Here is a 24,646-nt window from a genome sequence, read left to right on the forward strand (position 1 = left end):
GAGTGGGGCTTCCTTAAGGATGGGTGTTTAAGATAAAATCTGAAAATGAGGTGGAGAGGGAAAGGGACCTGACTCCGTGAAGGGAGCCATGGAGGGCCTTCTGGTCTTTGACTCTGGCATACACACATGGGGAAGGTGCAGGTTTAGCTCATTCCCAATTTCTAGGTTAATGAATTCATCCCCTGGGTGGTCTCGCTGTCTGGATTAGACTTCAGTCCCCTGGTTCCTGCTTCACAAACCTGAGTGTGCTTCAGAATCAGCTGGGCGCTTGTGAAAACCAGGTCTCTGAACCCCACCCCTCAAATCTTGAATCAATGTTGATGAGACGGAAGCCATCCCAAACCACACTTGAGAAACACTGCCGTCTCAGGGGTAACCTCCCATCAGAGCCTCACTGGACACCCACCTGTCAAAGGCATTCGTGGCTCCCAGCGCGGCGTGATTCTGGCACCAAGCCACTCTCGGAGGAGGTGGCATCCCTTCCCTGCCCTCAGGCTCCTCAGCTGTTCTGCCTGGAGGGAGAGCAGGCTGGCCGGCCAGTTTCAGACCCTCACCCCCAGTATTTCTGTCTGCCTTCCACCAGCCCAGAGATGTGGTCCTGCTGACCAGGTAATTTGCCTGGTCAGGTGACAGGGCAGCAGGGAGGGGAGTTGGAGAGCTCTGCGGGCTCATTTTCCAGCTGGAACGATGTCTGGTTGAGGGAGCCAAAGGGAAGGATGTTAGGGAATGATTGCCTTCCTCCCCTGCTGGAGAGCCAACCTCACAGGAGGAAGGCCCAGCTGATGTTCAAGCTTTAGGATATAGGGAGCTTTGAGGCCCAGCAGCAGCAGCAGCTGCCTGAAGCTTGCTCTGTGACAGACTGCTTATTCCCAGTCATCTGCCTCTTCAGCAGAGAACAGAGTCAGTGCTGCAGATTCCCACCATGTCAGGGCTCTCAGAGACCCAGGAGAACAAGCTCACACCTGCTGGGTGGGCCTGGGTGTCGGCTCCACAAGGTCTTGTCTGTCTCTGCCTTGTTCGTGGGCCCATCCTCAGCACCTAATGCAGGATCCAGCCTGGAAGAGATGCTCCCCAATGTTTGCTGAATGATGGTAGGAGAGGAGGAGCTAGAATGCAGCAGTTAAGAGCATAGGGGGACTTCATTGGTGGTGCGGTGGTTAAGATTCCATGGTTCCACTGTAGGTGGCATGGGTTCAATCCCTGGTCCGGGAACTAAGATCCCACATGCCACGCAGTGCTGCAAAAAAAAAAAAAAAAGCATGGGCTCTGCTGCTGCTGCTAAGTTGCTTCAGTCGTATCCGACTCTGTGCAACCCCATAGACGGCAGCCCACCAGGTTCCCCCATCCCTGGGATTCTCCAGGCAAGAAGACTGGAGTGGGTTGCCATTTCCTTCTCCAGTGCATAAAAGTGAAAAGTGAAAGTGAAGCCGCTCAGTCGTGTCTGACTCTTCGCCACCCCATGGACTGCAGCCCACCAGGCTCCTCCCATGGGATTTTCCAGGCAAGAGTGCTGGAGTGGGTATGGGCTCTAGAGCAGCATAAACCTGGTTTCAAATCCTGACTCTGAATTTGCCAGCTGTGCGTCTTGGGCAAGTTCCCAGCCTGTCAGAGCCTCATCCTCTTCACCTGTGGATCAGTGACAGGTAATGACAGCATCTACCTCACGGGGCCCCCAGAAGAGCAAGTGAGACCAGGTCTGGAGGTATCAGTGCAGACAGTGGCCATAGTGCCCAGTGAACCTCAGCTTCTTGTGTTGTGGAAGGAACCCGGGATGTGTAGTCTTGAGAAGGCCTTGGTGTGTGAGGGCAGGGGAGGGGAGGGGATAGAGGCCAGGGCTCCAAAGGGGCTTCCTCAAAGGAGGCTGGCTGGTTGTGGTTTAATCTCACCAAGAAGGGAGGCTGAGGAAACTGTCCTCTTACGTGAGAACTCAGAATGCGGCTGGATGAGAGAAGAGCTTCACAGTGAGAATGGAGCCCAAGGGTGGCTGCAGCCCATGGAGGTCTTGCAGGGGTTCCTCGGGGTACTTCTCTCTTCTGGAAGTGACGGCGGCCCAGCGTTGAGGCACACCTTGTGTGGCTTTTCTCTCTGTGGCTTCCTGCCTCCTCCCAGCCCAGCTTTCTGACTGGAACCGAGGAGCCAGCAGCATCTCTGTGGTGCTTGTCACTCTAGAAACCAGGGACAGGAGGCACAGAAGGAACAAGAGACCTGAGGATGGTGGGGGAAGGAACAGGTGAGCTAGTGGCCGAGCTGCTGGCTGGAGCCGGGCGTCAGGGCGGGTAGGGGCAGGGTGGACTTCCCTGGAGTGAACCCAGGCACCCAGCGGAGGCTCTGAGGTCATCCCAGCCATCCCCCAGCTCTGGAGCCAGATGACTCCTCCCCGACCCCAGGCACGTAGAGGGGACTGACCCGCTCTGAGGCTTTTAGAGTCCGGTGCAGCGTGCTTATTACATGGGCGTCAATCAGCAGGGCTGATGGAGAGGAGCCTCTTGGCCCAGGACAGCAGGGCTCAGGATGAGACACTTCTCAGCAGCAGCTGAAAGGGTGACTCTGGCCAGGGACCGACTTCCATTGTGAATGCGGGGCTGCACCGCCCCCCACCTCCTCCAACTGTGAAAACAGACATGAGCAGTGGGCCTTCAGTTCAGTTCAATCGCTCAGTCGTGTCCGATTCTTTGCGACCCCATGAATCGCAGCACGCCAGGCCTCCCTGTCCATCACCAACTCCCGGAGTTCACTCAGACTCACGTCCATCAAGTCAGTGATGCCATCTAGCCATCTCATCCTCTGTTGTCCCCTTCTCCTCCTGCCCCCAATCCCTCCCAGCATCAGAGTCTTTTCCAATGAGTCAGCTCTTCACATGTGGTGGCCAAAGTACTGGAGTTTCAGCTTTAGCATCATTCCTTCCAAAGAAATCCCAGGGCTGATCTCCTTCAGAATGGACTGGTTGGATCTCCTTGCAGTGGGCCTTAGAGGGTTTTTCTGTTTTGTTTTGTTTTTGTTCAAGGGGGTAGTGTAGACAGTACACAGAGTTAAGCAATATAATTAAGTGAAACTAATAACAAAATTAATCTGCCACCTAATTATATACATACTGCTACTATGCTACATAATAATTAGTAGTAAATAGTAAACAAGCCAAACAAAGGTGATGTGCTTTAACACAGCCAGGCCAGTGGTTATGGCCTGTCTCTTGTTCTGTTTCCATTCCCGGATGTGTCATGGCTCTGGGCTAAGAGCTTACTTGATACCAGGTACTGTTCCATCATATGTGATTACTGACACCTTTTTTACCCATTTGGACAGCTCCCCCAGCCTGGAGCTGTCCTTCCATGATCCTATCACCGCAGGACACACCAGAGTCCCCCTCAAGAGATGGAGTGCTCGGCTGTACGTTTAGCTCCTTTACTTCTGATTTGACCTTCAGGCTGCCTTCCTCCTTCAATTTATCAACAAATATCTGTGCCCCACTCCCACATGGCAGGCTCTGTATCAGATGCTAGAGAGACAGAGGTGAGGGTATCAGTAACATTGTCGGGAGAAAACAGAAACATTTGGGCTCGTGATGATGAGATATGTTTTCTCTGTGACGTCTCCACACGTGGGATATTTTCATACAACTCAAAAAAGGTTGTTCTTTAAAAAGATGAATAAGATCTAGTATTTTAAAAGGAGCCAGTGGGTCGGCAGAGGAGACCAGCCTCCATCCTGCCTGGTACAGGTCCTGGGATAAAGCTGGAGGGATCTGCAGAGGCCATGGAACAGCAGTGACTCTTGTTGGTTGAGAGACGAGGGGGTGGGTGCAGCTCAGAGCAAGTTGCACCCGGCAGCGTTTGGAAGGATGAGGGGTAATAGCAGCAGTTAGTGCTGACTGACCACTTACAGGGTGCTGGGTCCTGCTATAAGCTCTGTGTCTGCCTTAACCCACGTGATCCTCACCGCATCGTGGGGCAGGTCTACTGTTGTCCCATTATACAGAGGAGGCAACTGAGTGTAGCAGGTTGAATGATGTCCCTCAGAAAGATATGTCCAAGTACTACCCCCTGATCCCCGTGAATGTGGCCTTATTTGGAAATAAGGTCTGCAAATATAATTAAGGATTAAGATATTTTGAGAACAAAATGAGATTATGATCTGCCCTGGAGATGAGGTCATTTGGGACTTGGGATGGGCTTTGAATCCAATGACTGGTGTTCCTATGGGAGAAAGGAAAGGAGACAGGGATGTGAGACGATAACATGGGGGAGAAGGCCTTGTGAAGACAGAAGCAAAGACTAGAGTTCTGGGGCCATAAGCCCAAGGCAACTAAAGCCCCCAGAAGCTAGAAGAGACATGTGAGGATGGTCTGTGAGAGCCTTGGGAGAGAGCGCAGTCCTATTCAGAGCTGGCTGAAGCCTGTGCTGCAATGGGCTGTCCTCTGGAGAGCCTGGGCCACTGTGAGTGATCCCCCTGGGCCCCCAAAGTCCTTCAGATCCAGATCAAGGGTGAGTAAGCCACCTCCCTTCACTGCATGGCCATCAGTGGACCCCAGGAACCTGGTTCCAGACTTGCCAGCCCCTGTGGTGCATGCTCAGCCCACCAGGAATAGCCTGGCTTCAAGACTGAGCAGGGCCTGTGGTTGCTGTGTGTGTGAAGGAGTGCTTCTCTGAGCCTCTAAGTGAAGAGGTTGGGTTCCTGCTTGGGGGAAAGATCTTGCTGTTTTCTCCACTGGCTGCAAACCTGGGCGCCAGTCCTGCAGGGGAGAAGGGAGGCTCACTGGGCAGACTTGTCTGGACCTATAATCAGCGATCAGGAGGCTCCTGGCCACTTAGACGGCAGGGCTTCCAGTGGGGCAGGCCAGGCCTTCTCGGGGCTTGGCAAGGGGTGTGGTTCTGCAGCTCCACCGTGTCCTCACTCCTTTGTCCTGATTCTCAGAGAAGGCTGGGGACTGTTTGCTTCTCCTTGGGGAAGCCAGGTCATAATGGAGCAGGAGAGGGACTTTAGTGCTTGCATGGGAGACGGGAGCAGTGATCAAGGCCTGGGGAACCCAAAAGATGGGGAATGACAGGATTTAGAGGGCTTGTGGAATAGAGATTGTACTGCTTGTTCTAAGGCCCCTGAGTGCTTCGGAGCTAACACAGGGGCACAAGGGGCTCAAGAAACCACTGGGAGCCCCAAGCAGCAGCCAGAGTTCCTGGAGGAACTACCCTTCAGGGGTGTGGAGTGCCCGCTCTGGGCTCTGCAGGGCTAGGGGTGTTGTCAGAGAGTCAGCATCCAAGCAGATCTCTCTTCTTTGCTTCTGCCCTCCGCCTACTGGCCCCACCTGGCATGACTTCCCCTTCCAGAAGAACTACTGCACTCCCGCCAGCATCCAAGCAAGGAGGCCACGGGGCTCTACTGTGTCTGGTTCTGAGCATGTTCTTTCTGTGAGTGAAGGTCTCCTGTCATTGCCCCTGGGGGGCAGAAGAGGCCCTCCAGGCTCTTCGAAGGGGACCCAGGCTGCTGGGTTGCAAGGAGCTGCCTCGGGCATTTGAGGGAAATCCTTTTGGCTGGGACTGAGCAGGATGACAACAATGAAGGAGAGAGATGGGGGGATTTTTCATTTTGTGGGTATTTGAGTGGGCTACTTTATGTTTCTCTGCAACTGCAAAGGAAAGAGGACTCAGGGATTGACTTGAGAATGAGAGGGGGTTAGTTCTTCATGATGGTCAAACCCAGGCACTTGCCTGTTGCTAGGCATGCATCACATGGTGTTCACTGGTCACCATCTCAGGAACCGGGTTGGGGGCTGCAGCTGGAGATGAGTTCAGATGGTGAGAGAGGGTCTGTTGTTGTTCAGTGACTCCATCAGGTTTGACTCTTTGTGACCCCATGGACTGCAACATGCCAGGCTTCCCTGTCCTTCACTATCTCCCAGAGTTTGCTCAAACTCATGTCCATTGAGTCGATGAACCCATCCAACCATCTCATCTTCTGTCCCCCTTTCCTTCCTGCCTTCAATCTTGATGAGTTGGCTCTTCACATCAGGTGTCCAAAGTACTGGAGCTTTCGCTTCAGCATCACTACTTCTAGTGAATATTCAGGGTTGATTTCCATTAGAATTGACTGATTTGATCTCTTTGCTGTCCAGGGTACCCTCAAGAGTCTTCTCCAGCACCACAGTTAGAAAGCATCAGTTCTTTGGCATTCAGAGAGTGGGGCTGGGGGCTCCTATAGCCTTGGAGCAACAGTAAAAGCAATATAATCAGTGTAGTCATGAAGTATGCAGGATTTCTCTTTATGTTCAGGCTCTGCCACTCACCTGCCAGGTGACTTTGGCTCAGTTGCTTACCCTTTCTATGTCTCAGTTTCATCATCTATAAAATGGGAGTCTAGCAGTATTGACTTCATAGAACTCTTGGGAGAAATACACAGCTTAATATACATGAAAAATATGAACAGTGCCTGGCACGCTGTAAGAGCTAAATATTGGCTAATGTTACTGTCCATGGGTTGCCCTTGCATTAGGGACCAGCACATGGGTTAGTCATTCTGCATTTGGAGGAAGTGTCTCTGGGTTTTGATACTCGTGGGTTCCCTGGGAACATTTCCATCATAGGAATACCATCAAAAATCTACCCTGGGGCAATGCTGCCTGAGGGCAGATGACATCCTGGGGAGATGGGGTGGGCACAGGCCGGATCCTCTACAGAGCCCAGTGCACTTTCACCAAGCTGGCGCCTCCCAGGTGGAGGAGAGGTGGTTACCTTCACCCTGGCCTTGGTCAGGCCTCTGCTGATGATTTTTTCAGTCTGTGACCCCAGGTGGATGTGCCTACAGCCCTGGGCAGGCACTGGAGCTGGTCATTTGGGGAAGGAGGGGAACCGTGGTTGAGTCCCTGGCTTGTCCTGCTGGACTGGCTTCTTGGCATACAGCCCAGCCTGGGCCTGAGCAGTATCCTCCAATGTCCTCCAACCAGATGAGACTCATCATTTAGGGGAGCTCTTTCCTTGGGGACCAGAGGCACCGCCACCCCTGGGCACCCCTGGGGAGCAGCCAGGCACTTGGCCTCCTTCCTTCCTAGGACCACAAGGTGGGGAAGTGGCTGAGGTTCCCACAGCCTCTGCTCTGCCCTCCACTGAAGCACACTCAAGACCCGTCAGTCATTTAATGTGCAGGGCGATGACTCATTTAATCCTCCCAGCAACCCCACAAACTAGGTATTATTTCATCCCCATCTTGTATGCCAAAGACACTCAGGGAAATGGTGAGGGCAGAAAGTGGAGCAGGAATCAGGCTCAGGCCTGACCCTGAAGCTCCACGATGCATTCTCTCTAAGGAATCAGGCAGGGATTGGGGAGATTGGTGTGGGGCGAAAATAGAACCACACAAACCAATAATATAGGGCACTGCAGAGGGGTGGGGAGAAAAAGGAGATAAATTCAGGAGACTGAGGATTGTGAGAATGAGAAATTAGAGGAAGAGAGGGAAAAATTACATCTCCTTTGTGTCTCTTTGGCAGGGGGTATACACCTGCCTTATACCTGCTGTATACAGGTACCTCCAGGTGTAGGCCTGCTAGAGTAGGAGACCCTAGATGTGTGGGGCTACCTGTCTGAAACACAAACAAACACGTGGCCTAGCAGGGTGGCCCAGAGAACCCTCCTGTCCGAAGAGGGATCACGTGTAACCACATAAGCCCTGCAGGGCTAGGCCAGAAAACGCCAGGTCTTTTTTTTTTAAGAGAAGCAGGAAATCAACTTTTTTAATGTCAACACTCTTAATTTAAAGATGTTAGTAACCAAAACAGTTTAGAATATCATTTTAGAAAAAGGAAAAATTAAAAAAAAAAAAGTTCAGCTCATAGATTGCCAGGATGCAACCTCAGCTTTACTGCACTTATTTCCATGAGGGTCTCGTCATCAAACTGTGAGCCTCCCCAGGGCTTACAACTGCGGGAGGAGCAGTGTGCCCTGGGGGGGGATTGAGAATTGAGGGCTGTGAGAAAGAAGCACACAGATTTGTAGAAAGGAACCAGACTGAGTCAGACCGATGCATTGCCAAAAAGATACAAGAGAGGTACGTTGCCTTTGACCCTGGAGTTACCTTGTACATCTTCTCGGTGGCCACTGTGCTCCCAGGGCCCTGGGCTCCGTGCGGAGTACACGAAACTGCAGGTGCCAGAGGGCTGAGAGGGGCAGAGAGGGAGGGTTGCTTGGAGGCGGTGGGAAGCTGCTCTGCCTGGCTGCTGAGAAGTGAATCACATTTCCATGTGATGGGTGCAGTTCACACTTTGTAAGGGAACAAGGAGCAACCGGAGCCTGACTTTTCTAAATATACCAGGCAAGGCAACTTGCCTGGCTCTGAATTGAGATTCCTGACAGGAGGCTGGGCGAGCCTTGGATCCAGCGTTTGCAGGTTGCATCCTGGGCTCTGCTTCTCCAGCAGGGGGAAGAGGGGCTGATGCTGGGAGCTGGGACTTGCAGAAGGTGCCACCAACTTCCATTCTTGGGTAAATACCTATGGAAACTCTGGGGTACCCTCTTGGGCCTGTACAACCAGGGGGCTTCTGTGGCCAGATGAGACCCCCTCTAACCCCAAGGCAGATTCCTCCTCCTGTTGTCTTCAGCCTTCATAGGTCTGCCTGGCACAGACCACCACCACAGACCACCCCCCTACCCCCGTTGTGTCCTTCAGGCTTCCAGGTATGGGCAGTGTCTGTGACATCCTTTCCAGAGCCTGGGAGGGTCGATCTCCCCCAGTTCTCCAATCTCCTTGTAAGTCTACACCTGATACAGTGTTGGGAGCTGAGGCTCTGCCTCCATGGATAGGGACTTCAAGTCCCTGGAAGGAGCATGAAATGCCATCACTGCACACCCGGAAGTGGCCTGCAGGGCCGTGCTGCAGGCTGGGAACACGGGTTCCAGTTCTGCCACTGACCACCTGTGTGCCCTTCTCTCCTTGGAACTAGTTTCCAACTTGGGACAAGTGGAGCCTTGAGGTGACGATGCTAGTCTGAGGCCTCTCCCGGTTCTGACAGGTCACCGTTCCCTCATGTGCGACGTGGGCAGGAGGTTTGGGAAGGTATGAGGTGGGTGGTGTTCAGTGACAGCTCTCCACGGAGCGGGTGGGGAGGTTCATCTTCTCCTGACTTTGGGTATGAACTGAAGCAGCCCCAAGCCTCTGGCAGGCTGTGATCAGTGTCTGGAGCTTTCAACCTGGTCAGCTATCCTAAGGCTGGGGAGAAGTGGCAGAGATAAGCAAGGAGATATAGGCTTTAGGCTGTGGACAGAGATGCCCATGGCATGCGGGCACGGTGGGCCAGGCCCAGTCCAGCTCTGGGGAGGAGCTCTGGCCTCTGCTGCAGATAAGAAACCAGCAGGCCTGCGAGAATCCTTTGTAACCAGACTTTTAGCTGTCAACAGCTTTGCTGGAGAAGTGACTAAAGAAAAAGCTGAGTCTGGGTGGGGAGGGGCTGGGGGGGGCGGTGTTAAGTTTAGACCCCAGGGCTCAGACCAGAGGTGTCAGATAGGGTGCTGCAGGCTGTAACCTGGGAGGTGAGACCCCTTCCTGGATTTTAACCTCCCACTGGGCTTCTTGAGGGATCCAGTCCAAGGGGTTTCCAGGGGACCTCAAGGTGCCAGGAAGGCTGAAAGTCTCTAAGGAGCCAGCAGCTGTGCCCTTTGAGAGGTTTTCTGGGTGAGACACCTCCTGCCCCCACCAAGGCCCCTGTGTTCTGGGGAGCAAGAAGGCAAGGTGGTGGTTGGAAACGGCCATGGGCTTCAGGGTCTGTGGGGTCTGAATCCAGTCCTGCCTCTGCCACTGCTCAGAGGCCTAGGCCCCTCCAAACACATGACCTTCCTGTTTCTCTAAAGAATTTACTGGTATCTGAAATGCCCTGTTTAATCACTTATGTTTCCTGCCAATCCCCCAAACCCTAGTGTGAGGCAGGGCACTGAGAAATACAGTGGTGTACAAGCCGGGGAGTCCCCGCCTTGTGGAGTCTGTAGTCTCAGCAGGCGAACAGGTGAGGGAAGATGGCGGTGGGAACCTGGAGGGCCATGTGGGCAGTCACAGGTCTTCACGAGTGATACTGTTTCATGAAGCATACTTCACTGTTACCTGAAATTCTCATTTTGCCAGTCTCCTGATTTTTCTGCCCTGCTCCCCCCGCTCCCCTGCTCTACTGTGGTAGCACCAGGAGGTGCACCAGGGCCGGTCCTAGGACCTCGGGCAGGCACTTCCCGGTGGCCATGCCACAGACACTCCTGAAGGACAGTGAGGAGTTCCCGGGAGGAGAGGGAGAGTCTTAGCAGAGGGAATGTGGGTACAAAGGGCAGGAGGTGAGAGCCAGGTACCCTGAGGGCCTGATAGGCCTTCATGAATGTGGGGTGCAGAAGGACAGAGGAGGAGCGGACAACAGTCTCAGAAGGTCACTGGGTCATGTTCATGGGTCTGGATTCATACCAAGAATGACAGGGAGGGACTGAAGGCTGAAACAGAGACTGACATGATAATACCTGCATTTTAAAAGGAGACTTCGGCTGCTGTATTAAGAATGGATCTGAGGGGAGGGCAAGTGTGGAAGCCAGGAGCTGGCTGGGAGGTTACTACTGCTGCTGCTGTCCAGCTGAGACGGCAGTGGTTCAGATAAGAGAAGAGGTGGTGGAGGAAGGAAGTTGATGTGTTCAACTGATCCTCAGGAGATAAACAGTAGGATTTAGCAACTGATTGAAAGCTAAGTGAGGGCTAGTGACGGAGCACAAGAAGGGAGATGACTCCCAGGTTCTTGGCTTGACCAGCAGGTGGCTGGGGTGCCATCCAGTGAGATGGGAAAGACTAGGAAGGGGGGAGCAGGAAGAGGTGTGTGGCTGGGGGAGGAGGGGAGTTTCGTTTTGGATAGGCTGAGCTCTGGGTGCCTTTGAGATGCCCAAAGAAAGGTGTCTGGTGGCACTCTAGAATGGAGGCAGGCCTAAGTTGGAGGCTGCAGTCCTCAGTACAGAGAGGAAGCTTGAAGCCCAGGCAGCCCTGCTCCTCCTCTCCAGTTCCTGTATCAGATGCCAGGGGGCCTGGCTGAGCAGGGGCGGGGGCACCGGGGCCTGAGCCTGATCCCTTCAGAGCACCTGATCCAAGGGGCAGCCCTTCTGGTTCTCACCGATGCCCGGTATATGGGAAGGTGAACTTTTGCTGCCTCATCTTCTGATTCAGTTGCAACAAGTACTACGGGTCAAACAGATCACATTCAAGGGCCAAATCTGGTCCAGAGGCTGGGAACCTGGTCAGAGAACTTGGGTTTGAAGTGAGAAGAGGAGTTAGAATAGAACTCTCAGGGTGAGGACCCCAAAGGCAAGGACCCCCAAGGCATGTTCTTCCAAGTAAGCCCCTGGACTGGAATCCCCCCATGACTTGGATAAAAATACACTTCTAGTCTCTATCTCTAGAGATTCAGATTCAGTAGGTCTGAGGGAGCCAGAAATCTGATTTTGTCCAGCACCCTGAGTGATTCTTAATGCACTCAACTTTTGAGTGAGACTTGAGCAAATTTTGTCAAGGAGGAAGGAGGAAACCAGAACAGGCTGTCCAGAGCAAAGATCATTTCAAGAACGACATTGGCTTCCCGGGAGGGAATCCAAGGTCCCTCTTCATTCTCCCAGCATGTCTTGGCTCCTTCCCAAGGAAGAAGAATGCTAATCTTCGTGCTCAGGTTCAAGATTCTGATGGAGCTCCATCTGCTCGTGAGAGGCAGTGGAGTCAATGGGCATTAAGAGGTTGGTGTACAGGGGTGAGGGGCTCTCTTCTGGCTCTTCTCGCCATGAAGTGGTAAGCACAGCCAGATCTGCTTTTTCTGCCTGGATGCTTTCCTGTCCTTCCCAACCCAGGCCAGCCTGGTGCCAAGCATGGTGGCACATGCACACCATCTTTGAACCTCCCTTCCCTGGAGCTGGTGATGTGTTGGGTCAGCCTTTCTCCCTATCACAGTGGTAGGCTCTAAGATCTGGGATGAACAAGAATATGGTGAGAGGTAAGCTGAGCAGGCCTCACAATTGCCTTTTAGTCTGAACCATTACTTCTTACTAGCTTAGAAATCATGAGTGTTCTGTGAGGAGCTTCCCAGGATGCTCTCATGGGGCTCGACTCAGTTAATCACTACACATTTTGTTGGCTGGTTCTCCCTCCTTTCTTTTGCCTACACCTTCATTAGAGATGCAAGGAGCAGGGAGGGAAAATGAGGATGGAGTACTACTGGGCCCCCACTGGTACGACTCCAAAGCCATACCATTATTTCTAACATTCAGCCAGTAGTACCCCAATTTCAACCCTAAGGCAAAGGCCACAGAGTCTGCACTGGATTTCACAACAAGGAGGTCACTAGTGACCTGGAAGAGAGCCGCACCAGCAGGAGGAGTGGTGGGAGAGATGGGAAGAGTGGGAGGTGAAAAGAGTAGAGGAGCACTGGCAGGCCCTCTCCCAGAGAACAGGAGGAGAGAGGGAGGAGGCCCGGGGTCAGAGCCAAGACGGGGAGACGCTCTAAGGGAGGAGATGGCCGAGACAAAGTACAGAGAGGATGGGACGGCTGCAGTGAGGGCCCGAAGCGTGGGGGGTGGAAACATCTAGAGTACAAGGAAGGGATTAACTTTGGACAGAGGGTTGCCCCATCCATTCTAACAGGAGGTAAAGCAAAGGGTATGCTCCATATAGGTAAGTCTCTAGGTGTGGTAATAGAAAGCTGAAGCAATTGCTACCTGATTGCAGATTTCTGTCAAACTGGGGGTGCAATCTGGGACTGGGAGTGAGTCAGAGGTCTAAGGAGGATGGAGTTTAAGAGAATCCTGGGCAGTGCCAGGCAGACAGCCCCCAGGGTGAGGCATGGGCAAGGGGAGAAGGCACATGATCCGAGCTTGGGGTTTTGCCAAGAGGGTGTGATGGGAGGGCAGGGGGCATGGGAGTTCCTGATTACAGTGGTCAAACGGTGGGGTCTGGCAGAAGGTCGGGAAGGTTGAGGGGTCGTGGGCATGAGAGACTGGGGAATAGGGAGATGGGGAACGAGAGGGTTAGGAGCTCCAGCAAAGCCATGATGGGTGTGGGCAGCAGAGGGCAGGGCACAGCCCTGGAGCTGCCCTTGTGTGGGTGGGGCAGAGAGCTGGTCCCAACTGTCTCACTGTGTGGCCCTGGAAAAGTCACGTGCCCTCTCAGGTCCCAAGTTTCTTCTGCGCAGAGACTGATGTCTTCCCTGGCTTTAAGGATCTACGAACATGGTGAGCTCACATGGGGAGGATGCCAACTGACAAGGGCCCAGAGCAAAAGGAACTCTGGGGCCTTGTCACGTAACAGGGCACACCAGGACAAAGTAGCCGGCACCTGGGGGTATTCAGGATTGACGGTAAAGTCAGGAAGACACCAGGAGCTTCAAGGACATGAGCCTGAATAAAGGGCTCTGACAGCAGGAGCTTAAGAAACTTGGGGTGTGGGCACAGGGGGAGTGGGAGTTGGACTGACCCAATCTGGGGCTGCAGTTCCATCTGGGTCTTCTCAGACGAGCTCTCATCCACTGGGAAGCTCCCTCTAGATGTGGCAGAAACGAGCGATGGCAGACTCCATCCAGGGCTGCTGACATCTGGGTTCTCAATCTAACGTGTGATTCATTTACCTATGGGATGGTTGTTTTTTAAAAAACAAACAAAAAAACCAAGGAAAACCTTCCCAGATCCCAGGCTAAGCCCTCTTTTGTTTTTTCCCCTCAGGATGCATTAACGTTCTCTGATGGGGAAAGCCGCCAACAGATTAGTAGTTTTCATGGTGTTCAAGGAGCTTTAGCCCTGAAGATGTTTCAAGGATAAAGTTGAAAGTGGCTTTGGCCCTGTATCAGCTCCCCCTTCCTTGGAGATTCACAAACTGTATTCACATGCAAAAAGATATACAAAAAGTCCAGCAGGAGAGAAAATGCCGGGGTCCAGCCCCGGCTGATCCAGGGAGTTCGAAGCGGGGATGGCGTTGGTGAGGATCAGGATACGATAGCTTCAATTAGATATTAATTAAAGATGTTAAGAGTAATAGAATGAGGATAGCTCAGTAGGAAAATTCAGTGGAGAAAAGAGGCTGAGTAGCTTGGTTTATGCGGGAGACCAATAAAACTTCAAGACAAGAAGCCCAGGCGTCCTTCCGTTCTCCTGAAGGAGAGGAGACACTGAGGCCTCCCCGGTCGGATCTTAGAAGCCCAGGCATAATTAGTAAGCATGGCGGGTTCCATGCTCAAGATGGAGACTCAGCCAGAGTGAGAGAGAGCGCGACATGGGGAGACCAGTATTTCGAGAAACTGATCCCAATTCTTTATTTTCCATGGTCTACTTTTATACACTGTGTTATACAAAAGTCACATGGGGTCAGCAGTCCTGACTTTTATCAAAGTCAGGTGCTTCATACAAATGTATACAGAGGTCTTAGGGGTGTTACATCATCTTCTGGCCAGGGGGCCTGGGGGCCTGCTGACAATTTACGACCCTCTCCTTGTGACAGCGGTCAGTCAACCAGGACACTTATTTCTCCAGGGGTGATTATTCTTAAAACAGACGCCACCCAAATAAAGTTACATTCCTATAGGGTGAGGGTGTCGTGGGTTTTAGTTAAGGAAAGAATTTACTTAGCCTAAGGTCTAACGTGATTAATATCAAAGGTTAATACTTATTTCTTCTATATATTCATTAATGTGTGTAAGGGCAGGGGATATGGAGACTTAGCAACAAACATTGGCTCAACAAATGAAAAACTCTTCACCAATACAATTTCTAATCAGCCCATTATACTTATACTAATAGTTTTCTAACTTTTCTAAGGAACCTGTTTTTAGAAGGTTTAAAGCATCTCGTGCCTCTCACGGTTGGGAGGCTGTGAGCAATCACATGTGGCTGGACAAGGCTGTCAGGCAGGATAGAGAACCTTCAGAGGAGTTTGTAGGTTAAAACACTCTTGTCACTCCCAGGAGTTTTTATTAACTGGAGCTCTAGGTTAACTCCTTCTCCAAAAGAGGTGGTGGGGGACAGCCCCCCGTAAAGTCAGAGGTGTAGGTGAGAGCACAAAGTAGTAAAGTAGGCAGGCTCTGGTTATGGGGGTAGATGCTCGAGGATTTCCAGGGGGACTCCTGAGGCTCGATCCCGCCTTTGCGTATGTCGAGCCTTCTTCTTCATGACCTTTGCCACGGGCGGAGTGCCTCACTCTGGCCCCCAACAAGAAAACTTTTCATTTCAACTTTTTAAACCACAGACTCCCCCCCGCCCCCACTCCCTAATATACTACTGCTCCCATTGCCCCCAGAACTAATATTCTGTGGATTCCACTTTGACATACACTAGCAAAATAAGTAAACCACCTGCAGGAGACTATCTGCCCTGGCACAACTAGTGTGGCTATGAGGCATTACATATGCCGTGGGTGATCTATTGGGTATGGCCAAAATTGGTGTCATTTAAACAGCTCTTGAGGAAGACTTTAAGCCTGTTAAAGAGTGAGAATAATCCCTGGCATGAATAGAAGTATTTTAAATCTGTGAGAAAACTCACAGTCCAAGAGTCAACTCACACCCACAGAGTGTACTGGACATGCTGCAGACAAGCATTCTCGGGGCCAGACGTGGCCTTATAAGGTGGCCTGACATTTTCTCATGGCCCAGGCCACCCTCCAAAAATATCCAGGGACAGAAGAAGAGCGGGAACTGACCTCCCTGAATGTTTCAGAGATTAACAAGCAGGCTCTCCATTAAGCAGGAGCACTAACACCTGCTTTATGACCAGCTCCAATATCTCTCGTTTCAAAACCAGGCAGCCTGCGCAGTCCCAGCCAGGGAGGTCTCCGCAGGAAGAGAACAGCTGGAGCCTCAGAGCTCAAATCCAAACTCGGGTTTTTTGCTCTAAAAAAGTGTTATTTCCTGTACCCCTCCAGAACATGAGGCTGCCTTTACTTTATATGGACAGTAGAAGTCTGTGACTGACCTTTATTAGTGTGCCTTTCTCTTTCTGCCCTTGGGTCAAAGCTATGTTCCAAACGCCTTGGATTCCCCAGACCCCCAATCACTTGTGAAGTGCTGCCCCCTAGTGGGGCCACCCAGCTACGACAACACGGAGGTGGAAATGGCCTTAGGGCTTTAACTAAGTTGAGCATGAAAAAGCATCTGGATTGCATCCACGGTCATAGATAGATGTGGAAGCGCTGCCATGGTAATAAGTCCATGTTCTGGAATTAGTGAACAGAAAACACAATTTCCAAACATAAACAGATTTATGAAACGGGTATTAGGTGCTTAAAGTACACTGCCTCTCACATATTTTATTTTTGCTTATCAAGTGACTCTTAGGGTGAATTGCCTTTTTTGTGGGGGAAAAAAAAAGATTATTTTTGGTAATGAGATCTTACCCTGTAACAGTAAGGGGTATTTCTCTAAATTTGAAAACAAAACAAAACAAAAAACAACCCAGATTAGCTTCTCACATGTTTAAATCAAAGTGTAGGTCAAAAAAACCCACACAGCTCTCTTCTAACTCTGGTTCCTAGTTGCTGGCAGGGGAATGTTTAATAGGTATAGCTATTTTTGGTAATAGATGTTTAGAACAGTTTCTTCACCACTAAACTGTATAACAACAAACCAGTCTATTTGTAATGCTGGGATAAAAAAATATAAGGAATTGCAAAGCTAGTTTCTTCATTCTTGTTAAAGGGAACAGAACACCACGGCGGTATTTTCAGAATACTGCGTGTGTAACAGTGGGTCTAAATTATACCAATGGTAATTCCTAAGGCTGGAGCTTATGTTAACATAGTACACATAATTGCCATAAAATATGACAATGACAAATTACAAAGACCTGGCTGGTTTCCCATTGCCACTCTAAGATGGAAAGGTTGTATTTTCTGGATAGCCTCTACTATTAACTTTACCATCTGTTCCTCAGTTTCAGCTGAAATAATTTTCTTTTCATAAATGTGCCTATCTCCGAAGTAGATTAACTCTATATGAGGAGAGAGGCTGTTTTAACCACTATGCTGGTAATTTCTAACTGTGACCAGACAGCATTCAGAAAAAATATGCTCCTCTTTGGAACATTTTTCCACAGTCCTGGACAAGGGTGACTCAGGTGGGCTCATGCCCCTGCTGGAGGCACCCTGAGACCACCTAGAGAAATCCCTAGAAAGGGACTGGCACATGGACACACCAGCATGCTTGAGGTGAGGAAATCTGGGGTCCAGAACTCGCGGGTTGGAAGCAGCCGAGCTGAGTATCCTCTCAGTCTTTCTCCCCGCCTGTCCCTGTGTGTAAAGCAGTTTCTAGGATTGCTCTGTGCCTGGAGGTGTTTTTAGGAGGAGGTACTGGACCGCTTGACCAAGTACTTGTTTTATAAGGTGAACACTGCTGGGCAACAGTATTTCCTCTCTCAACTTATATTAGAAAAATTAGATTAAAACTCACATACATACACACTGTAGGACAAGGGCCCTCCATCTTTTACTGATTAATTTTTTATTTCTCCTGGTCACCTATATGATGAATCTGTCTTGTCCTTCTGCAGCCAGATTGGAGACTAGCGAGGTAAGCTTGAAGACTGACTGCTAGGAAGAATGATTTTTTTGAAACCTCTTAATATAATTTGTCTGCTTTTTCTTTAAGTGTAGAACCATTATGAAGAGCAGAAATCGATTTAAAAACTTTTAAGAAAGAGCTAGAATCTATAATGGAACTGAAACTTCCATAATCCTACAATACCATTTTCAGGCCAACTCAATGTGAAAAATCACCAGATCTACTGGTCAGATATCAAATCCAGGCAGAGCACACATCAGTTTATTTTGAAATGCAACACAGATCAGTATTTTATGAATACAACTTATTACTACATTATCAGGTAAAAACAGCTTCCAAATGCATGCATAGAAAGTTAAGCATAGTCTTTGAACTCCTTATTTCTAAATATACAAAAAATACATTTAAATTATATAATTTTAGTGAATCAAAGACTTATAAAATTACAGTTTTGGTTTTCACAACATAGAAAAAATATAAAAATGACTTTATATATGGTTGTATAATTTTTTATCCAAATTTCAAAGGAGCGGTATGTACCGATTTTGTCTTACAATGCTTTATCCAAAACTCAGAATTGAAACTAATTTGCAGGTTGTACCACATCGATGCCAACCTTTTATTATAAATGAATAACCAAAAACACAAGTGGAAGTGAGGGCACAATCTCTTCACATGCCTCAAAGCTACACCTTCTAAGCCCTTCCTGTCGGAAGTTTGCTCCAGAGAAATATTTCCATCAGGTGGATGTGCTTTATTCCATGACTAACTCTCGACGGAGCCTTTGAAAACAGTCAGTACGTGTTAAATGAATGACCCCAACCTTAGCAAACAGAACACAGCAAGATGCAGATTAGCAGCTTGTGTCGATACAGCACTACTGCGTATCTCAAAGAATTCTCTGCCAGAAGGTGGTCCCCAAAGCGGGGGAACTGAAACACCCCATCAGGTAGGGGTTGCGGGGGGAGCAGATGATGCCTTTGACTCTGCCTGGAAATGAAAGTGGTTAAGTCTGAGAAAATACCCACCAAAACACCACCTTCCTCATCCACACCTTATAAGAAGATGTGATATCCGGTGGGGTTAGATGTTCTCAGTCCATAAACGAACACCACCACTTCCAAAGAGAAATGAATTCACATTAGAGATAAAGAAACCAGTTACTGAGAGAGGTGACTGAAGGACACAGTGCATGCCTTACTTATCTGCAACGAGCATTTTAAATGTTGACGGACAAAAACACACACTGGGGTTGAGACCCTTTTTGAGAAGGGAGTTGTTCGCTGCGTTCTTGCTGTCAAAGTTCAATTTGATGCATGACCACTATTTGTGACAGACTGTTTTTCATAAATAGTGACAAATTATAATAGAGAGGACTGAATAAAACTCCCAATCCAGCAATCCTGGAAAATTTGCATTTTTCATCCCATCTTCTATAACTATTTCAAACACAAATGAAAAAAATCTTACTCAACTTAAGTAATAAGGCTAATATAACCCAAATTGATTATATTTTATGGTAGAAAAACATTTTGGAAAAATAAGAGAAAAAAGCATGAAAAATAATCTTCCCACATGTTTTGTTTATCAAATACAAGAATAGATTCTAATCTCACCACACCCAAGTCAAGAGTGCTGCTTTTAAGAAGCAGAATTTTAATGATCAATTCAAAAATAACATATTATACATCTGCTTGCATTAAATCTCAGGCTGCATATTTTCTTCTCATTTTCATCTTAATTTTCAAGCTTCTATTAAAATAAGCATTTAAAATTTTTCCATTATGACACCCTTCTAATATTGGTAATTATACTTTAGTTGATAACCAGTCAGTAAGCTAATAAGCTAGACTTTTAAAAGATCAACCAATTAAAAAAAAAAAGGGAAAATGTTTCCGTAAAGAACACTGTATATTTAAAATCTAACGCATGTCTAAACTTGGGCTTTACATTTTCATCCAACCCTTTCTTGAAAAGTCTTAAATGCACAGTTTAGCAATTATAGTATGTAGACAAGACGTTAATTAGACAATGTCCATATGTCCAAAGTATTTCTTGGCTGCTCCAAAATGCGGGGACGATACTACTTTTAGTTCATGACTGCCCAACTGGAACATTTCACTGCCTCTGGACTTACAACTTGGTGGGAATTACATAGTACCATAATAAGGAAAAGTATACAAACAGAAGAGCTGAATAAAAATGTGAAAATAAAATAATAAGGGTACATAAACCCATTCCTGATTGTTCTTCCAAACTCCATTTCTAGAGTAACGCCTTCCATGTGCTTTCAAGAACAGATTCTCTACTTCTGTGCACTAGACTGGCTTCAGGTCCCTAAGCAAGAATAGCTCCTGGCAAACTCCTTACTCAGGGTGTTCTGAGAATGGTACTGTGAAAGGTACCTGTCATTGACTAGCTACTGAGCTTTCCCTTCCTCAGAACTGTCCAGTTTTGTTAAAATAGGATTGTGGTTGAGCCCCAGTTAAGGTAGCTTCTCTACAATATACACATACTTATTAAATTCAAGCACATTTCGTAGTGGCAAGCAGTAATGACTCAAATGAAAACAAACAAAACAGTTCTAGTTGTTTTCTGATTATAGGCACTACCCCAAAGTTTCACAGACATGTACATTGTATAATTCATTCACTAGATAAGAGGGGAAGGTCCCAGCCATAACTTCAGAGCATGCCAGAGAACAAACGGCTTCCAGCATGCAGTCAAGCGCTTAGAGAGGGGATGCTAAACACACTGCAGACTGAGACGTACCTGCTCCAAGCTGGGCATTCAGTGGGCGCAACTTCATGGCTCAGACTGTAACGCTCAAGTGTTTAGTGTTACAGATCTTTTATTTATCAGACATGTGAAGGAAACAGGAGGATATGAAATGCCAAATCCCTTTCCAGCGCCATCATAAATATTGGGAACTTCTGGTTGAAAGAGCATGCTGAAATGGACCGGCCAGGATGTTTTATGTAACAGCTTTCGTTTTTTTGTTTTGTTTTTTAGAAAACCCCAGGCCCACATGACACTGGATTTTGGTTTGTTTATTTATTTTTTTAGTATTTAAAAATAGTTCTTACTTATTTTCTATGAAACGTATTGGGAACTGAAAAAGTCTGCAGCATTTTTTGTCATTGGAAAGTTTGTTTCTGGGGATGTGCAGGAAGAAGGAACTATTCAAATTTCTTGTGTTCTTCAGTATGAGAAAGGATCTTTCTTCTCTGGTGTATCATGTGGAAGTATAACTGGGGAAAAACTGCAAAGAAAAGAAAGAATTGGTTAAGGAGCTGATTTAAAACCACATGTTCTATGTAAAGCACATGGACTTGAGGTCCTCTCTGACTCCAACCACTTTCTCTCCCAGCAACCAAGGATGGTAACAAGACGGGCTTGGAGAAAGAAGAAAAACACAAAGAAACTTCCTTTCCGGCTTTAGCCGAGGGGGAAGGGTAACGTGGATTGGAATGTCAGATACTACTGCCACTAGCATTACCAATCAAGATGCCGCAGAGCTGCCAAATAATACTCTTGACACAAGCTCATGCTGTCTTCACATTTATTCTCTGATTTCCCAACAACTAGGGGATGAATTCTAGTGCTGGAGTTATTATTCCTGTTCACAGAGGAGGAATGGAAGCCTCAGAGAGGCTGGGCATTTGCCTGCGGTCTCACAGCAAATCACTGACAGTCAGGACCAGGCTCCGTGCTCCTGACCCTCAGTCTCACCCTCCCTGTCCCCCTGCTCTGTCACCCAGGAGGATGTCCCAAAGGTACTTCCAGAGAAATGCTGTTCTTTGGGAAGACCGTGGAGTGGTGTTTGATCTGAACACCACTAAGCCACGTTTGGATGTGAAAAGCAAACCCTTACGCACTGGAGATTCTGTTCTTGGTCATTTCATAAGTTACTTTAAAAAGGACTGGCTCTCGACTGAACAGGGTGGTACTGCCTCTCTAGGGAGTAGTTGGAAACGGGGGTGGGAGGATGGAGTGGGGATATTATTGGCATTCAGTGCAAGGGGCCAGTAATGCCAAAATCCACACTATGTGACAGCCCTCCATGACTGAGAGCTGTCCCATCCCAAAGGCCTACAGTGTCCCTGTTGGGAGACGCCAGCTTAAGCTATCTGACCTTCACAAGGTTACTGTAAACTGGGGGTTCAAAAACCACATAAAATATTCCAGTGAGATGGTCTTGGACGTACACCATCCACCTTCCCTTCTCAACGGCTCCACTCTCTATATTTTAGACAGTAACCTGTGTTTTGGGGGAGGTGATTTCTACTACTGCCAACTCTTCTCTGACAGTTTCTTTCTTTCCAAATGGGTTCCAAGTTGGCCAAATGTCAAACGATCCTCCCAAAGTACCAAGACATCAGTGGGTGTGTGCACACAGATTTGATAAACTGCAGAGGAGGCCCCGGTGCTGAACAGCGCTGCCATCCACTCCACTCACTATTTGCAGGCAGGAAGTTATTCACAGAAAAGACCCAGCTTGTGCATAAAATTCAATAGTGAGAGAACTATTTTGGTATGAACGCCAGAAAACTTGACAAGCTCTATAATCTAAAAACTGGAAGTAAGGATATAATTAAACCATAAGGAATGCTAATTGTAATCATTTAAAAATGTAAGGCTAGTCACATTTCTATAGATATACCTTAGTAAAGGGAAACTTTGCAGCAAAGAACACTAAGGACTTTTCCACTGGCTGCATTTGTGATTATGTCACTCATATAAAGTGTGGCTATGGACCCACAGGGTCTGACGCAGGACAACGATCCAAAAGCCATTCAATAGGCCTTTAGTGGCAACAAGATGCCTAAATATACCTTCATCCTCATGCAAGGGCCTGCCAGCTACGAGGCTCCTGGTCAGGACTGGGGAGCAGATATGGCCCTTTCATTTTGTTACATTCTTCCAGAAGTTGCTCAGTGCCCAGGAGAAAGAAATGTGTGGGGGAGACGGGGAAAGTGGGAGTACTTGGGCTAGAGATTCTCTGCTCCTCTGGCAGTGACTCCCTGGTGACCAGAACTTGGGGGACACTGTCTCCATCTCAATTACTCACATGGTCACACCAGCTACAGTGACTGAAATAATTCCAGATGCATGGCTGCCTGCTTTTAACTACACTGAAAATCTCAACCTGACAACAGGCTGTTCAGAATTCTAGCCTCTGCTCTTACAGTTCAGGACATGTAGGGTGGAGACGGCGGCTGTGCATGTGTCCGTCCTGTTGTGCCAGAGGGTGGGTGGGTGGCTGCGGCGGCACTGGGCACACCTTCCTGTAAGGAGAAGGGCGCTCTTAAGACTTGAAGGCAGAGGGCAACTGGAAACACTCTGCTTGGGGCAAGTTCCTTCTGTTTCTCTAATAATCAGAGGGCGGTTATGGTTACTGACAACGTGGACAGTGCCCTGCTTCTTGGTGACCCTGACCTCTATCACTGTTTCTCATTTCTCTCTGCCTTTTTTAAACCCCAGCCCTGCAGCTAACTTTCACCAATTTGCAAAAGGGGGAGGGCAGGTAATGTAAACAGATACTGTCCATACTCCTACTGCAGCTGCAGCAGAGGAGAGGAACACCCCAAAGGGAATCCAAAGCACCCTGATATGAGAAAACTCCCAGGGCTGCGGCCACAGGCCACGCACAACATGGGCTGCAGGTGCGACACTGCAACATCTGGTCAACACCACAACGAAGAGGTGCTGCTTTCTAAGATACGCACATCACCCACGTCCCATGAGAGGGGACTGAAAGAAACCTAAGTTGTGGAAGGGAATCCAAATTTGGTAAAGAAGGCTGCATGGCAACAGCAACCTCTCCTGACTGCATTTTCTTCTTATAAATACAAAGTTTTGGAAAGTTGGAAACATGCAGTTGGCTGGAATGAACTGTACAAACTGGTGTCAGTATTAACAACATAAACTACTGAAAACATTCAGGGCCACTGGCTCAGGCCAGAAGCACAGTGAGCGCCAGCAGACACGAGTGATCTGCAGCAGTACAGGGTCTGTGCTGCCATCCTGAGCCTGGGTGGGGAGTTAGGGATTTGAAGGGAACCTTTTAATCTCTGTCCTTGAAATGAATCCTTTTTTTGTCCTACAAGAGTTAAGCTACCTTAGAAATGAAAGAGTATGGACTTTAACCAAGCCAAGTTCTCTCATTAAAAGGAGGCTGAGAACGGTAGAAGGGGGAAGGACTGAGGTACGGAAAGCAGATGCTGGCTGAGAGGAGTTTCCCTGCTCTAAGACAGCTGACTCTTAGGTCTGTGCTCTCTTCTTTTCTAAGGCCACGAAGGAAAATCCCACAGAACTGGGTTTGTTTTCCTCCAGGAATCCTGTCATCCTGTGCTTGACCAGGCCCCTTCTCTATCAAGAGGTCAGCAGGGTGAGGCAAAAGGTTGGCTCTGGTTGGCCCCCGTGGCACAAAAAGAGACTAGGAGGTGCAGAGTGCCCTGAGCTTCCCAGAGTACTGCTCCTGGAAGACAGCCCCACCTGCAACAGACTGGAAACCTGGCAGCACCTCTGAGGCAGGGCCCAGGTCTCCATTAGTGGGGCAGCACTTTGTTACTGGTTTAATTTCATGATAGTCTCCTGGCCCTGTTCCCAGTTATCCAACACAGCATTTATCTCCATTTAAAGACTTATGCTGAATTTAAATAAATCTTGTGGTGCTCATCAGGATAATACTGGTTAGCCTGGGTGTGGCAAAACTGCAGTTAGGAATTGTTGCTCTAGAGACTGGAAATGAAACACAATCGGAAAGGTGAAAAGCTCTAAGTTAATTCTTACTACGTAAATTTTTACACTCTTCCATATTTATCTTTTGTTTGAAAATCGACCTTTTACACTTGGAGAGAGATGGCCTTTAGCCACCCTGGTTCCAGCAACAGAGAGGAGGACTTGATTGCTACTAACAGGTGTAAAAGGAATCACAAAGCAGAAGTGCATCCAAGAACCTCTCCAAGATAAATGTTCACAAGAAACTGGGATGTCGTTTTTTTCCCTCAAAATCCACAAGGGGACACAAGCTCGTCACCTGTGATTGTTAGGATGATTCATTCAGTTAATGCTGTGGGCTGAAGAAAAATCCAACCTTCCAGTCTGAATTTAACCTGAGGT

The 24,646-nt window shown here is 48.6% G+C and overlaps 1 protein-coding gene across 2 annotated transcripts in view; it reads right to left on the bottom strand.

Annotated features, from left to right (window-relative positions):
• Positions 1-17,755: 17,755 nt before the first annotated feature.
• HACD2 (3-hydroxyacyl-CoA dehydratase 2) overlaps positions 17,756-24,646 on the bottom strand; it is an 88,514-nt gene continuing 81,623 nt past the window's right edge. Inside the window, exons 7-8 of one of the 2 annotated variants that reach the window (XM_044942598.1) lie at positions 22,711-22,809; positions 17,756-20,783 (exon numbers count right to left, since the gene is read on the bottom strand). In XM_044942598.1, the coding sequence (XP_044798533.1) occupies positions 20,701-20,783; positions 22,711-22,809 (182 nt within the window). In that variant the 3' untranslated portion in view covers positions 17,756-20,700. The remainder of the gene's footprint in view (positions 20,784-22,710; positions 22,810-24,646) is intronic. The other variant, XM_006078557.3, reaches the window with a different exon arrangement.

Source organism: Bubalus bubalis, chromosome 1, assembly GCF_019923935.1.
Source record: "Bubalus bubalis isolate 160015118507 breed Murrah chromosome 1, NDDB_SH_1, whole genome shotgun sequence".
Lineage (NCBI taxonomy): Eukaryota > Metazoa > Chordata > Mammalia > Artiodactyla > Bovidae > Bubalus > Bubalus bubalis.